Consider the following 17,500-nt stretch of genomic DNA (forward strand, 5'->3'; position numbering starts at 1 on the left):
TCAGCTGATTTTTTTTTTCAAGAGAGCAACTGGCTGCACCATGGAATTTTCCATGCCTCAGTGACATGCATGCCTCATTGGTTCCGCTTTAGACGGTGGCATACATTCAAAGTCTGATCTAACAATTATTTTATTTCTTCCCCACAGAATGGTTTATCTATTTAATGTGCCCTCATATGCTTTCGTTTTTTTTTTAAGATTCTGTATCATTCATAACTCAACCTGATATCCGGGACTCTCAAAATAGTGCATCGGAGCAAGCAGCTAAATAAACAAGGGGCAAGCATCAGTCCTTGGAAGCATCAAAGGCTAACAGACACCCACGTAAGAGTAAACATGACCGTCGGCTCCAGGGCCATCCTTACAAAAAAACAAAACCACACACAAAAAATCCACAATGCATGATCATTATGATAAACATCATTAGTTCCAACTCAGTAGCTAGCAATATACCGCACTTTATGCATTCAAGTACTTTTTCCCACCTACACTAAATACGTAATTAAATATAATTTCTCTCTGACCCTGACTCAGCCCACCAGTGCCAAACTCAAGGCTCTACAAGGCAAGGCAGATAGATAGATGCCTTGTGTGTGAGGAAGGAACGAGGCACCTTGATAATTACCTGATACGCCAAATCATGTAAATAAAAGGAATGCCAGAGTTATGCTAGCGAGCTACAGCAATGGTCGTGAGGTTCGTTATGACCGCGCTACAAACAGGTTATTCGAGTAAGTTACTTTATCTCCTTGCTTCTAGCCTTGGACATCCGCGTGACTAGTCACAGACGGAGAATTTACCTTTATGTCCTGCTAACTCCCTCATCATCACTTCTTTTGAAAGTACCAACAGGCGCGCGCGCACGGTAACTGCCAGCGACAAACACTTGCGAGGACCGCAGACACTTGTGTACACATCAGTTTTTTATTCAGACCAGCTCTACGAGGTCAGTTATGAAAACATCCAGGCTCCGGGACCACGTCATGAGAAAGACAGAATATAGTCTCTATCAGGGCGTCGAGCAAGTGAGAACATTCTCGAAGGCCGAGTATTCCCCATGCTGCAGGCATGCCCAAGTGCCCAAGTGACCTTCATTCAAACGAAAATGTAACGGCTACACATTTCGTATTTTATCGGTCATATTTTAAATGAGACAAAAAAAAACTGCATCAAAATATAAATCGCTTGATCCATTTCCACACAGGAAACTGCAAACGGGAAGGAGAAATACAATAAAGTAAATAATGACGGAAAAAGTAAATCACCCAACTCTAATGTACGAACCAAGAGTTAAAATCGCAATGATCAACCTGTGTTTACCTTTGAACATTTTAAATGAACACTTACAAAATAGCACCTCACTCGCTCCAATCTCTCTCATAAATCATGATTCTATATATATATTTATAAATATATATACATATATATACATATATTTACATATACATATACATATATATACATATATATACATATACATATGTGTGTGTGTGTGTGTGTGTGTGTGTGTGTGTGTGTGTGTGTGTGTGTGTGTGTGTGTGTGCGCGCGTGAGTAAGATGAGTGAGTGAGTGAGTGAGTGAGTGAGTGAGTGAGTGAGTGAGTGAGTGAGTGAGTGAGTGAGTTGAGTGTGTGTGAGTGAGTGAGTGAGTGAGTGAGTGAGTGAGAGTGAGAGAGAGAGAGAGAGAGAGAGAGAGAGAGAGAGAGAGAGAGAGAGAGAGAGAGAGAGAGAGAGAGAGAGAGAGAGAGAGAGAGAGAGAGAGAGAGAGAGAGAGTTTGTTTTCAATAAACCAAACACATACCAACCCATGGTGACAAAACGAGTAGACAAAACATGTTGACAAACAAATGAACACCAAAAATACTTGCAGTGACGCCGGGTTAGTCATCATTCGCAGTCGCCATACATACCTGAAAAGACAAAAAAACAAATGGATAAGTTTGCGTCCACGAGCAAAACATGGGGATTTAAGATACACTACCAATCTTCGCGACGCCACTCTGAAATAGGGGTCGAGTGGGTATCCATCATGGGCCGAAAAGTCTACCCAGAAGGCCATTTACACGGGTTACTTCCATTTTTCCTTTTGAGTGATGACGTATGTGCACGCAGGTATACATACACACGAAAATACTAAGATCCCGAAGTCCGTTGGTTCACTCCTACTCCTCCTCCTCCTCTTCCTTCTTCTTCCTCTTAGAACGCTTCCTCATATCTGTCAATCGCTATTCATAGAAGCGTTCCTCTCTCTGCCCCCTTTCCCACCTAATTTCCCCATCCTTCCCGTTAAATCCCCCCCCCCCCCCGTGTACACCCAGGTAGATTCAAGAAGACTCCAGCGAAGGTCCTAATCCCTCGTCGCCGGTCCCTGACAAGCAAGCAGTTTTTCTCCCGTGTTATGCTTGCGGTGCGGCGTCGGTGGCCGTAACACTGATCGTCATCACCAGCGACGCAGATGCCTCAAGGTCGACCGCGCACAAAAGGGTGAGGGACGCCATTTTTGATGTGTAGCACTTTGTGTAAGTGCTTCGAGGTGGGATGGGATGGGATGGGACTGCGGGGTGGGGGCCCATATTACAAGCATCGATCTAAGTTACGTCACATGGAGTTTCCACGGGTCGTCTATCTGTCATCATCAAACGCTCCAGCTCCTCTTCCCTCCACCTCTGGCTCTAAAACCTCCCCTTTCTCTTTCCCCATCAAGAAATATCTCGACTGCAACGCTCCGCTCCGCTCATCACTTCCACTCCCACCCCCCATCACACCCGCTCGAGGAGCAGAACAAGCGCCACGTGATGGATGGGGGCGGGGGGGTCTCATAGGCCTCGAAATGTGAGGGAAAGGCGTGGCGTAATGTGCGGCCGTGACCTTGAGGCGTGGTGGCCGCGTGGTTCTGGCAGTACTACGCCTCCCTTCCCACCAAAAATCAATACCTTATTCCCCGTTGTAAACAAAGTCTCGTGTATTACGTAGCAGGCACGTGCCGACCTTCGCCATAACTAAGTCAACCGCACACCTACAGCTGCTTGCATTATGTATCATAGCATATGTTTCTTTCTCTTTTTTTCTTTATTCTAGAACGTCCCACGTGGAAGCCACTCGACTCTCAAGGCGCGGTGCAGCGAGATGAGGGCGTATATTCGCAGGGCTTCCTTAGGCAGGGCGGGTACTGTTCTGACGGTTTCCGATTGAGTACTTTTCTTACACTTCTCTTATCGCCAAAGTGTAGGAAACTCATGTACAGAAAAACATAGCCAACACCAAGTTCAAATCAATCCCGTCAATGTTTTAAGCCTAACACCCCACCCCTCGACACCCTGTTCCTCTGCCTCCCCTCCCGGGACTCGGGCAAGGTCTATATTTAGCTCTTCATCCCAGCATCCTGCGTGCTCGTCCTTCAGTTTCCCAAATAAATATATCTGGAAGATATCAGTGCAGTCTCAAGAAGTCAGCATGCCAACAACAAACAGTTCTCGGAGAACAGCTCCACTTTCGACTGATAAGTACCGAGGAAAAGTGCTGGCTAGATGGCTTAAATATAAGTAATGGCGGTGAATGGCAACTGTCCAATACCAAGATTGTAAACAAACGATGAGGACGGAAAATTCCACGCAGGGGGAACGTCAACTTGATCTCTCTTATTTTAACCATGGCAGCGATGAGGCTAAAAAAGGAAGACTCTAATCAAAGAAAAAACGGAGGAAACTGGCAATACACGAACAACGAAGATAAAAAATGTTTGTATACAGTACAAAAGGATGTAGAAGATTACTATCATTGGACCCTTGCTTAAATTCTCAAAATTCAAGGAGGGATAATACAGCATGTAATACAATCAATACAGCATCTCATGAATGAGCGTGCAAATGTCTGTTCGAGCCGAATCCGGATTATTCTTTATACAAGATGCAACACCTTCCGCACACCCAGCAACTCATTAATTACAATAAAAGAAATAATGCTCCGTCTGTTGCTAGGTAAGATGTCATATTTGAATATGCTTGCCGTTCAGCGTAACCACTTAGTGGATGGTTATAATAATTAAGTGACTAACTCTACACTCGCAATTACTCAACAGAGAAGATCGTGAGCATCGACAAGCAGGAAAGCTTATCCACAGCGCAGTCCAGTTGTTGTTTGACATTTAACCATTCCTTGATCCACTAAAATAAGTCTACAAGCAGATCGTCGCCACTGACCTGCCCACCAATGGAATCCTTAACGTCCAATCCCGTTCATTCATGACCTCGGCGACGGGACTTATTTGTTTGCATGATCGCCCCCTGCTTCCCTCCCTGCAGCGCCAGTGTCACCAAACCCTCGGCCGAGACAAGGTCGCCCAATAGTGCCCCGGGCCCGACAGAGCCAACATCCGAGGGAACTTTCCTGAAGGAGATCTAACGGTGATGGAGGGTGGCTGGGGCTCGTGGCGCCGGCCGGTTGTGGCGGTGGGCTGACCAAGGCCAAACCCGTCAGCCGCCGTCTGCGTCTTCTTGGCACAAACACGCCGGCAGGCCCTCCCAACCTCCAGCGCCGGAGCACATTCCTCGCGGCACTCATTCGGAGGGAACGGCGGCCGTCGAGCTTCCTCGCCACCGCGAAGCGACCTTGACTATGTATAGAACTTGATCACAACAAGTTATGTGCAAACCTATGCCCATATCGCATTCGCTCATTTCCGCTGTTCTCAACTGACTAGCTTGCTCGCTGCTACCGCGAGCACGTGTAGTGTGTGTGCGTGTGTGCCTATGCCTATGCCTGTGCTTTTGTGTGTGTGTGTGTGTGTGTGTGTGTGTGTGTGTGTGTGTGTGTGTGTGTGTGTGTGTGTGTGTGTGTGTGTGTGTGTGTGTGTGTGTGTGTGTGTGCGTGCGTGCGCGTGCGTGTATGTGGTATGTTGTATTGACGCGCGTGTGTGCCCAGAGGAGCTCGTAAAACTGATGTAACACTGGCTCAAGGCCGCCGCGCCATCGTAAATTGGATAATTTGACAATAAAACTGCCACCGAAGAAAAAGCAGTTACGCACTCGTCATTTGGTTTCAGTTCTCCTATATCATGGTCAAGGAAGTTCCACTGACGTGACAGAACCTGCTGAGCATTCTGCCTTGCCGTAGAGGCTCTCCCGGATCGTGAGAGTAAGGAAGTGGTAAGACAAGGGCAAGTGTGGAGTGCTCCTGCCATCTAACCATCTACTTCATCTACTTTATTATTCAGCTGCTTCAGTCGACACCATTTTCACCCCATGCCAAATTTGGAGGAAGAAAATAAATGGCAATATTCCCAACATTTCCAGACATGGCACAAAAAAAAATAATAATCAGTAGATTTAACGAGCACAGATTGGAATGCCTCGGGTATTTTTACCGAGAAGAGATTCAAAACATATTCCATTCGGTGTTGCAATCCCATGCGGAGAGGAGCGAGTCATCTTGGCAAAGATTAGCACACCGACTTTCTCTAGCCACTGCGAAATACCGTCTGTGCGAGGACGAAGACGACGTCAAACCTGGTTTCCGTATAACTGTCCCTTAGTGGTGACGTGACGGGAACACGATGACACGGAGATAAGCAACAAGGACGGCTGCTTGAGGCATGGCAGTTATGCTATGTGACGTAAGACGAAGGTGGGGTGGGAGGAAGGGGATACCGTACACGAGAGATCAAACAGAAGAGAATCGTCCGGATATCCATTCTTCCTTGCCCCCCCCCCCCCCCATCACCACCACCCCGGTTCAAAGTCCCGAGCGCGGCTGCCGAAGAAGATGGACACGCAGAGCAAAGGGGAGGGGGGAGGGGGCGTTGGCGGAGCAACAGGTCGCAGAAATATTGCGCATTAAGCGAGGCGCGTGAGGAAGGGCGAGGAGACAGGAGGAGATAAGCGCCCACGCGATCGCAACTCCCGGCGAGGGGGCGAGAGAGAGGGAGAGAGAGAGAGAGAATTGAGGTGCTGGGGAGGGACGACTACCGAGTGGCCAGCAGCGCCCGCTCTCCAGTGGAAAAGTACCGCCACCCACCCTTCGGACCTCCCTCAAGCTCCTGCGTAATTGAATTCTTCCGAAGTGCGTTTCGCCATCCCGTCGCCGTCTTCCTCGAAAAGGATACGACGCCATTCGTCTGCCGCATCGAAGCAAGCAGCAGTCCTTGCAACCGGCTTTCGTCACTGCCAATTAAGGTTACTTGCATTACGCAATTTTTGCGACTCATGACTTACTTTCAAGAGCGTATCATAATAAAACACACATACACACACACACACACACATACAACCACACAGAAGCACACCGCATAACATACCTAATCAATAATAATACTGTAACCACGCACGTGAAATTATGCATAGACGTATCAGTATGTTAATGATCACAAACACAAATAATACACAAGTAGTCTAAGAAAGAAAAACAGCTATAGAGAGAAAAAGTTGTCTGATTCATCCCTCACACACGCGGACGCACACATACACAATTAATATATCTCTGTCTCTCTGACCACATCGCTTTCATGAACCCTACACCTACAGCGTTCAGTCACCTTCCCTTTTCCCTGAGACAACAAACCCGACGAAAACCCAAACAATAAACAAGCTATATATAAACATTCCCGGCAAAGAGCACCCGCCGTAATCGACCGGGTATGTCTCTTCACTGCCACATTCCTTGACGGAGCTTTTATGCGGAAACCCTGCACATGGTGTCATAGTGCTAGTGCCCAGCGAGGAAATTGGAAGCTTACACAACACACAGCACACAATACACAATACACACACACACACACACACACACACACACACACACACACACACACACACACACACACACACACACACACACACAACCTGTTCTTCTGTGATCACATTTTTATTCTAAGTATCTCATATTATGAACCTGCATTTCTCCTCAGCTACTTTGAAAGACTTCGAATGAATTCTTTCTCTCTGTCTCTTCCTCTCCCTCTCTCCCACTTTCTCTCTTTTTCTCCCGCTCTCCCTCTCTCCCCCTCCCACTCCATCTCCCTCTCCCTCACACACTTTGGTCTACAGAGCCCCATATTCAATATCCAGCGTAGACTCTCGCCTCAAAAATCGAGCGCCGTTCAATTCCTCGACGTCATGGCAACACCCAGACAACAGAGACTAAGCCCGCGTTGGCTAAGGAGCCATTCCACTCAAAACGAAGCATGCCAAGTACAGGCGAATTCGCGTAAGAATACAGTGGCGAGGGGGGGGGGGACGGTCTTGACAGTCAACCAGACAAGCTGCTCAAGGCCACAGGCATCTATGAATACACGGGGCACAAGAGCAGGCCTCGGTCTCTCTGTTTTCTTCTCTTTTTTACACACTCACTTACTCTCGTTCTCTATGTGTGTATGTATGTATGTATATATGGATGTATGAGTGTGTATATGTGTGTGTGTGTGTGTGTGTGTGTGTGTGTGTGTGTGTGTGTGTGTGTGTGTGTGTGTGTGTGTGTGTGTGTGTGTGTGTGTGTGTGTGTGTGTGTGTGTGTGTGTGTGTTTACCTCTGTCTTTGTCTCATTTACTCCCTTGCTATGTCGGTGCCTCCAACCCCAACCTCCGTCACAACCACCTCTGCTCTGCGCCGGTACATAAAAACCGGCGACTTGGAACACCTGCAGCTCTTTACGGGATTATATATTGCTAAAATGAGCATTCGTTTTCTTTATTGACATTTATGGCCGACATTGGAGAAAGGAAACTAAATAAGCTGCCCGTGAAGGGTGGCGTTCAGGTTCAGATACCAACGTCATTCCCTGTAACTACATCTTGCTCTTATCTTAATAGTACTTCATAAACTCGCGGTGCAAACAACCCCGCGTTGAAGAGGCGGTCGACCGAACGTCTCAAAAAATAACAAATATCATCATATCACCGTAAATGTTATCGCACAAGCTTACGCCACATTGGATATAGCGCACTGTACGAGATTCGCACTTTCGACCTTATGTCCCCGCTGCACAGTGATTCGCAACCCGCGAAAGTGTATCTAATTCTATCAGTCGAAAATAGAAACCTCAAGCAACCGAGGAAGCACATAGGGTAGTGGTGCTGGGGAGGGAGAGGGAGTTTAAACGAAGATGCTCTATTGAACGCCAGACCGCAAGCTAAGCCAAAGATAAAAGCACTCTGAACGACCAATGTTTCATAACTCCGTAGTCAACACGCTCTTCCCTATCCTATTCGTAATTGAACCTGGCATCTTGCCCTCCAGAGCAAAACAGAACGTCTAAAGCTTGTGTTTTTCTCACTTCAATCTAACAGTCATGTGTCCCTCCCCCTTAATCTTGACTTTCCCTCTGTTTACGAGCGGGTACCAACCCTAGCTAGATATATAATTAAAACCAAGAACAATAAATGTTACCAAAAATAATTCATTCATGGTTCTGGTGACTGGTGTGCCTACTACACAGCCTCCTTGTTGGCATTATCTTACTCCTCAGACCACAAAGCCGATATTCCAGATAAAACGCGTGTATCACCCGGCTCTAAAAGCGTCGGAAAATAACAATAAGACGGTGAGAAAACTATAAACACAAACAACGGTGCGAGGACGGGACTGATATAAACGAGAAAGGAAATACGTTCCTCGAAGATAAAATGCTAGGTTACTGACCACACCTTTCAGAATTTGGGGGGAAATACAATGATAAATACCCCATACCACCTATGAAGAGCTACCTGACCGACTCAGCTGACCCTTAATCAATTTACAGATCGCGATTTAAATAGGTTTCTCACGGCAAACTATTTCTAATATCCGTGGAGATCTAGATACTGGAACGGATCTCGACGAGGATTAAGAAAACACTAATAGAGCTTTGGGCGATTATCCCCGCAATGCTCTGATGCTGACGATGTTCCGCCGGCAGCAAGACGCACGCCACTCGTCTAGTTTCGTCTCGACCATCATGGCAAGTGAAGATATTCCTGTATAAATTAAAATGTAACGGTGTTTGTGGAAATACGCGATCTTATTCCCCGGTCTCATCCGTTTTTTCACACCCCATACTAACCGGACAGGCCAAGTCCTTGTGTTTAGACATGCTGCTCTTTCTACCTGTCACAACACGGAGAGAAAAGCTTTTCCTTGGCTTATATAGCGCACCAGTACCAGATACATACGCATTGCTACTTACTAACCTATATCCAATACTTCTCTATAAATGTAAAATGTAAAACCAACCAAGTGCTTTCTGGATATAAACAGAAATGTGCACCTTAAAAATGAATCTCTGATAATATCGAGACGACACTTTATTCTAAACCAACTTGACCTTCAAAATTCCAAAGTCAAAAAGCCCGAACATCCAATCAACCCTCCCTCTTTCTTTCTTTCTTTCTTTCTTTCTTTCTTTCTTTCTCTCCCTCTCCCTCCCCCTCCCCCTCTCCCTCTATGACTATGACTTCAGTATGATTACATGGTTATGAAAAACATGAGAAATGCCATAATTTATGTTGACAGAAATACCAAAGAAGTCATTGGTCCTGGAATATAGGGAATTATTTATCCCTACCAAAAAAAACTCGAGTTTGTTTTAAATCATGTAGGAAATAGAACAGGAAAGTATCATAGTATCGGCCATCATTTCACTGATGCTATCGGCATATTTCTACCGCCCTCCTCTCTCTCTCTCTCTCTCTCTCTCTCTCTCTCTCTCTCTCTCTCTCTCTCTCCCACACTCACACTCACACTCACACACACACACATACACAAATACACATACACAAACTCACACTGCTTTCAGTAAAAGCTTTAAATTGCGGTGTTGCGAGGAGTGTGCTCAGAATAGCTACCCCCCTCCCCTCCGTCAACCACCAGCCCCTTTATGAGTGCATTGTTCAACGGGGCATGAGCCCCCCCTCCCCCCCCCCATCCCCGACCTTAGAACACGATACCCCATGCGGTGCACCAGGGCCCCTGCATGACGACATGGCCACTAGTCTTTCATTCACACGAAGCTATTTTTAGCCTTTGCAATACCGCACACGCCGCTCTCTGTTCGGTTGTAACCCAAACTCCTGCTAATTTCGTCGTGAGTAGACAGGTGCGTCTAGGGGAGTGCGCTTTCCCCGTTCGCCCCGCCCGCCCTCTCCCTCTCCCTCTCCCTCCCTCTTGTAGGACTCGGTTCCTCTCGCCACGGGTAGCCGAATCTGCAGGAGATCTGATGCAGGTCCCTCTCTCTCTCGCGTCTTCTTGCCCCAAGGATCGAGAGAATAACGTGCTTTCAAGACAGCACAAGGTGGGCGTCGGCCCTCGTGCTCAGCCACGTGACGCCCAATCTGACCCCAACCTGTTCTTAACGTAGTCATCATTGTGAATAGAAACGCCGCTCCTCCTCCCTTGCATTACTCCAAGGTAACCTTATCTCCTACACCAGGTAGCCCAAGCGCTTACCTGCAACGCTCCCGCCCGTGCCCGCTCCTTCTCTGGATTCTCTGCTCTTGCCTCGTCCCTCCTACCATTCCTTCGCTCTACTCTTCCTCCACCCATCCTTCTTTCCCTCTGTCAGTCAGTCAGTCAGTCAGTCTGTCTGTCATTTACTTATCCGTTATTCGTGCATCATTCTTCTTCCCTCTATCTTATACATTCATATATGCATGCGTGTGTATATAGACATTTACCCATCCTTTTCCCTCGCCCTCTCTTTCTCTCGTGCGGAATGGGTGACTCAATCCTATTAATCGATTTAATTCTCCTGATGTCACCCGAAGGACACATTTCGAAACCGTTCCTGGCAATGTGATGTCAGATCATTCCTCTGAATCTCCGTGCCCGATGTGCAACGAGGAAAATTCCTCCACGAGTACAAGTACCGAGTATTGTGCTTCGATATGTATCATTAGTATTACTACTGTAATTACGATCTTATGGTCATCATCATTTATCATCGATGTTATCATCATAAACTATCATTAACGGGAATAATAATAATAATAATAATAATAATAATAATAATAATAATAATAATAATAATAACAACAACAACGGTGATAACAATAGTATTGATGATGATGATGATAATAATAATATTAATAATAAATAATAACAATAATGATAATAATAATAATAATAGTAAAATACTACTATTACTACTACTACTCCTAATAGTAATATTAAAATACTATCATTATTACTCTTATCATGAAAGGGCTATTATCATAGTGTCCCGAAGCGCCGAACCATTTCGACAGGGTTGGTGGCCCCTGCGCCCGTGTCACGATCTGACCTGCCTGGAGAAGCTATGGGATTTAGCTGAAGGCAAGTGGAGGTGACCAAGTATTTAGGACAGCTGTGGCACAGGAATGTGGTGATACTCGGCCAGTACTTGCTTCCCTGACCGCTTGCCATTTTCGAAAGTAGGAGGTTTGCACCGAAAAAAAACATATGTTTTCACAATCCGTAATCTGTGCGAATAATAAATGTGGTAAAATGAACTACGCAGCAACACAAAAACATGTACAGAATCGTCCACGCAATCTTTTATCTCTACATGACGGAGGTAAACAAATCCTCGTACGCCTGGCAGCGGCCGTCTATAGGACCGTTTTGAAGTTGTCATCTTACCGCGCAAACATGACGTCACCAATTGCACTTTAAGAGTAATGCAAAACGGGGGTAACTATCTTAAACTACTAGGTTAAAGTGGCAAAAGTAACAATGACGAAGACCTGTCATCCATCAATGAGAAGAGAGCGAGCAACAAGTCGTTCCTCAGAATGACGGCAAACAACTCGGCTCCAAAGCATGGTGGAAAATTCCACTCCCGCATAACTGAGCTTGGACACGAGAGGGACATAGATTGACTACGCAATTCTTTCTTGCTTGCTTGCACTCGAAGAGGATGATCACGCAATTTGGCCTACCTTTCGTTTTTATCCTACATCCACAATCGTCACCCACCAAAAACTAAAAACTAAAAACCATCACGAAGTAAGTTCTGTAATATATGCTAATAAACGGAGAAACAGACGTACTTGCAAAAGTTTACGGCTAAAACATAAAAACGCAAAACACAACAACTCTGGTAAACAATATAACCTGACGGTGGATAAGATACCTGATTAGCCAGCGCTTTTTTCTCCCCTTAAGCAGCTCAGCAAAGGCGAAAAGTGCCAACGCAACAGACAAACACGCACGCAAAACACGGAGAAAAAAGAAGACAAGCCAACACCGTTAGTACGGCGAAACCCTAAGCCAGACTGCATCCGAGGACTCCCTCGAGAAGCCACACAAGAACAGGAACAAGGGAATAACACAGGAGACAGTTGGCGACAGGAAAATCAATAAAGCACAAACATAAGTTTCACAAATCCTCTACGCCAACACAAGTACTCTGCGAAGTAGTGTTTGCGTGGGGGGGGGGAGTGTTTTTTTTTTTTGTTAAGGGCTAACGTACGATCAGCAGTAAGCACGGCGGTGTCAGCAGCTCTACATGGGACTGTGCGTCTCTTTGCACTTAAGACTTATACAAAGAACATGTACTAGCTACTAGTACTTCCTCAAGTATGATATTTCATGGGCCGTGTTTACTATTGTTATACATACATCTTCCTGTTTCGGTGGACTCACGTGCAGCATATCCTCAAGTGAAGGGAGATACAAGTCATTCAAGATGGCTTGCTGCGTCGCCACTTGGTACACTAATAAACATAATGACGCCCATGAGGTGTGTGTTAATCAAGTCAATAATGTACGCCTCACCTTCGAGGAGGTAATGCGTTAAATGACATGGATCCTCTGCAAAACTCTACGGTGACTTCCCACCGCGAGTGGCTATCGTGGACTGTCTTAGAAACAACTGGGGGTGTCATCTCTTCGGCAGTTCTTTGAATATTATGTGCCTTAAAACTTGAAATAAAACTAGACGCCAAATTCATACTAAATTATACTGATTTCCTACGATTCAAGATGATATCTTAAAAATAACGAAATACATACACGTAACAGGAAATGCAAATGAAAACAAGACAAGAAATCTTTCCGATAAGCCTCCTAGAATCACACACCGAGCCAAGCAACAACACTTGTCTTCTCGGCTCAACTTCATCCCAGCTGATCTGGAGATGATCCTTGTGGGAGAGGGGGAGTGGGTGGGGGTAGGAGTGGTGGGGGTGTCGTCTCAGAGCAACGAGGGCATTCCTAGAAGCGACCTACATGCTGACGACAGGGTCCTTTTTCTGACAGGTTACAGTATATACACGAAAGCGCACTGTCGTACCAAATGGAGAGTCAAGTTGTGTCGAGGAAAATACGAGAAAAAGAAATATAGAAAAAAAATTATCATGTCTGCCCAGGAGGACTTTCAAGGTGAGTTTTGAATCGCGATAGGAAACCGTTAGAATTTATCTTTTGCCGAGAGAGAGAGAAGAGAAGAGAAGAGTAGAGAAGAGAGAGACGGAGAGAGAGAGAGAGAGAGAGAGAGAGAGAGAGAGAGAGAGAGAAGAGAAGAGAGAGACGGAGAGAAAGAGAGAGACGGAGAGAAAGAGAGAGACGGAGAGAAAGAGAGAGAGAGAGAGGAGAGGATTTTATTTGTAAAATCAAAACATGAAGAATGAAATCAATACAAGATAGTAAATGAGGTAATAAGAGGGAATTTGTGTTCTTCTAATGCAACCACGTCTCTGGAACTACTTGCTATAAATAGTGTGTTGCTGTGACATTCTCATGAGGGGATGAGGGGGAGAGGGAGGGTTAGCAAGTCTCCCGTCAGTCGTGCGACGTCAGCCCTGAATGAGCGGCCTCGTTGCTGACGCCTGACTTCGCTCTTCATCCACACGCATATTGCCACATTCTTTCTATGCCTTGACTGTGCGTGACTTCGCAACTTTTGTTCCCTGCCTTCAAGTCCTTCATTCGAGTATTGTTGTTTTTCTTTCAGTACTGTGTCTCCTTGAAACCATGAAAAACAAAACAACCGGGGGAAATAAATAAAATAAAAGCCCTCCTGATTCCGCAGCCCCTCTTTTCGTCCTCTCTTCCAGAGGCGCCTTTGGAAAACTCTCGTCCCTCCCGCTCTCTTCCCCCTCTCTGCTTGGCCGTCCCCCGCGCATGGCTACAATTCTCCTTTTCCTTTGATCTCCTCCGTTGACTGTCTTCCCCCTTACCCTTTTTCCTCGGAGTGTCCGTTGCCCCCGATCACCTTCTACCCCCCACTCCCCCCCCCATTCATTTATAAACAATTTCGGTTCTTCGCGCGCGCGCGTATGTGGGTGTGTTTTCTACGTGTTTTTGTTTTGACGTTTTTTTGGAATGTTCAGCTTTGTGGTTATCTAAAACCTTTACTCCTACTCACAATTATCAAATGTTATCATATGATAGATAAAAGATTTTTTCCATGTGCTTTTTTCAATAATTTCTTCCCACTCACCATTGCCGACAATGTAATTCTGACGCTATCATATGTTAACTCGATTTTTTTTAAATACTGCCGCTCGGTGTTACATCACATGATCGCTCTAAATAGCACTTTCCATCATTCCCTCCTTGTCTTCCCTAACACCCCCAATTCATCCCATTCATCAACTTTGCCCAACCTAACCCCTTCTAACGGACGCTTCTCCGTATCGAAGCTATTACAAACAATACCTTCACGCCCATTTTGTAACGCCCGCCCGCCCACACGTAAACACAATCCATCTCCGTCACTCGTCTCGTCGCGATTTGTTTATTTCCATCATTAGCCGAAGCCCCTGGCGGAAGCGCGAGGGACGCGACTCGCTCGCTGCCCGTCCAATCTGCTCTTGTACTCGCAGCCAGACGGAGACATACGAGGGTATAACGTCCTCACAACTTCCGTCCGAAATACATGGCTGTTGGCGCTTGGTGGCGGTGGCGGTGGCAGACGAAGGCACCCCTTTGGAAGGAGTGTGCGCGCGATTCCGGTGCCAGTGTGTCGCCTTGCGGGTGCCGTTAGGGCGGGGCTTCGGCATGGGAATGGGTAGCGGGATTAGTGGGATTAGGAGGAAGATTAGGAGAAAGGAGGGAGAGGGAGGAGACAAAAGAGGAGGAAAAGGGGGAGAAGGAAAAGGGGAAGAAAGAAAAGGAGAGGGAAGAGAAGGAGAGGGAGGAGGAGGTAGAGGAGAGGGAGGAGGAGGTAGAGGAGAAAGAGGAGGAGGAAGAGGAGGAGGAGCGGGAGGAGGAGGAGGAGGAGGAGAGGGAGATGGAGAGGGGGCGGGAAAGAAGGAGAAACACAGGAAGAAAAAGGGGCAAGTGATAGATAAGGAGAAGGAAGGGAAATTCGAGGAGGAAAATGAAGATGGCAATGAACAGAGAAAGAAAAGTGACAAGTGGAAAGGAAAGAACATAAAATAAAAAGAAAGATAAAAGGAAAATTAAGCAAATGCAAATACTGATGTGACGAAGAAAAGACTGAAAATGTGAAGGAATGTGATGAGAAATGGATGAAAAATGGGGAAAGTAGAACACAATAATATGATGAAGAGAAAAAAAAATGCACGCAAAAAATAATAAGAACAAGAAGACGAAAAAGGACAAGGAAAAGAGGAAGAAAATCTAAATAGCGAGGACTTGGGTGCCGTACAAGGAGAAGTGCACGTGTGAAAATGCACTCGAGGCCATCACGGACTTCCTCTCTTTAAGAAGTCATTTAGAGTAATCAAAGCGGGAAAAAAACACACACCAGGCAACATACCTGTTCCGCCCGCAATGCAAATCGCCCAAGACTAGGATGAACCTAATCCTACCCCCCCCCCCCCTCCCCCCTCGAGGGCTACCACCTCAAGAATCGCAGGAATAGCACCGGATTACCCCCGCGACGCCGTGCGGATGATCTCGCCCCTGCAGGTCCTGATCGCCCTCTTCTTGGGATTAGGGGGGAGGGGGGGAGAGGGGGTTAGGGGGAGTGACCTACTTTCCGGTCTTCTGCTTGGTCTTCCTAGACTGCTTGGCTGGTCGACTGTCCTGCCGCGCCCACGACCGCCGCCGCCCTCGCACCCCAAGACCGTCGACTCGACCAATGCGACGGAGCCCGGAATCTCGTCGGAGGTCCTCTGGCCCACTTATGACCCGCTGGAAATCTCCCATGACCGCCTAGACAACCCCCTCCCCTTCCCCTAACGATGCAAGATGAGGGTGATGCGCTTCCACTTGCTAGAACCCTTCAAATAAACAATTAACACGTGTCGAAACCCTTTGAGGTACAACAATCACGCGGCGAAGTTCACTCCCCGCACTTCGAGTCTTACTCCCTCATCGCCTTGCCGACTAGCTCTTTCTTTTCTGCCTCCTTCAGCCATTCCCTTAGAGTCACACATCATCACTATTTGCTTGCAATTGAATACTTGTATCCATTCTCTCTCTCTCTCCCTCTTTTTTTTATTTCTCCATCCCCCCCTCTCCCTATCTGTCTCTCTGTGTGTCTGTCTCTCTCTCTGTCTCTGTCTCTCTCTCTTTACATTTAGCCATTCCCTAGAAAAAATGCAGCATCCTTCAGTGCTTCCTATCAAACACTTGTACCCTCCCCCCACCCCCGGACCGAGACAAGCCGCTCGCCGCCCCGTATGCATAAAGAGCCGCTCATTCCAAGTGATAGCGCAGGCACCTAAGATCAAGCACACGGTGTAAAAATCAAGGAAACGGAGGCGACGCTTTCACGTCAAAGTGGGTCTCTGTGGGTGATCAAGGTGAACCTGGCTCTCGACGCACGCGGCCCGACGCACCAAGGACACAGCCCATGCACCTTGGTCACTCACTCACTCACTCACTCACTCCACTCACTCTTCCTCTTTACCTTTCCTACTCCCTCTCTTTCATTTACCTATACTCTTTTTCTTTAACCTTTCCCTCTCCTTCTATTTCTCTCTCTCTTTTACCTCCTTTAATCTCTCCCACTATTTCTCTCTTCCTCTCGTTCTCTTTCTTTTATTTCATCCTCGCTTTCTCTTTCTCTCTCCCTCTTTCCCTTTTTTTTCGATACATCTTAGGCTAATTTTTCTCAACCCCATAATAACGCTAGTACTGTAATATGTAAATATTGCAACATAAGTTAGTTTTTGCTCCGGATAGAGACACACCATGAATTCAAGAAAAAAGAGACACTAAACTCCTCTTTCGACAGAGAGAGAGAAAAAAAAAACGTCCACCGTTAGATGATAGTCATTGTTTACATCAAGCCCCGACTAATAAGGTTCTGGTCACCGCAGGTCGCTTTTCGAAATAGTTAAAACAAGGACAGCAACAACAACAAAAATCGGCCCCCAGAGAAGACATTCAAATCTTCCAAATCTTTTCAGGCTGCCATCGGGTATTTCATCATGCTGGGTCATCGGGTTCGTCAGCTGTTACAGCAACGGAATCGATTCATTATAATCAGACTGGTTATAGAGTCAAGGGTCACTAGGTCTACGCTTTCGTTGCCAGGCACTTCTAGTGACAGTTGCATGCCAAATGGAAGTAAAAAATAAGAAAAAAACAGCCATGGAAACCATTTTCTGCAGAGACTAATTTTACTCGCATATCTGACTAGGC

General features: G+C 46.4%; 2 protein-coding genes across 6 annotated transcripts in view; one reads left to right on the forward strand and one right to left on the reverse strand.

The window, feature by feature from the left end:
* Positions 1-17,500, reverse strand: part of bun (TSC22 domain family member bunched) — a 309,263-nt gene that overhangs the window by 41,358 nt on the left and 250,405 nt on the right. The gene's annotated exons all lie outside the window — the stretch shown is intronic.
* Positions 1-17,500, forward strand: part of LOC147472394 (uncharacterized) — a 52,935-nt gene that overhangs the window by 35,270 nt on the left and 165 nt on the right. Inside the window, exons 1-2 of one of the 2 annotated variants that reach the window (XR_015192270.1) lie at positions 5,743-6,169; positions 17,266-17,500. The exon at positions 17,266-17,500 is cut by the window's right edge and continues 165 nt beyond it. Coding sequence is in view for 1 of the 2 variants with exons in the window: in XM_086551894.1 (XP_086408020.1) it covers positions 17,266-17,436 (171 nt within the window). In the remaining variant the exon portion in view is untranslated. Of the gene's footprint in view, positions 1-5,742; positions 6,170-17,265 lie in introns of those variants that run through there. The other variant, XM_086551894.1, reaches the window with a different exon arrangement.

This window comes from Penaeus japonicus, unplaced genomic scaffold (assembly GCF_977035675.1).
Source record: "Penaeus japonicus unplaced genomic scaffold, GWHDUDI00000001_assembly GWHDUDI00000002, whole genome shotgun sequence".
Classification (NCBI taxonomy): Eukaryota; Metazoa; Arthropoda; class Malacostraca; order Decapoda; family Penaeidae; genus Penaeus; species Penaeus japonicus.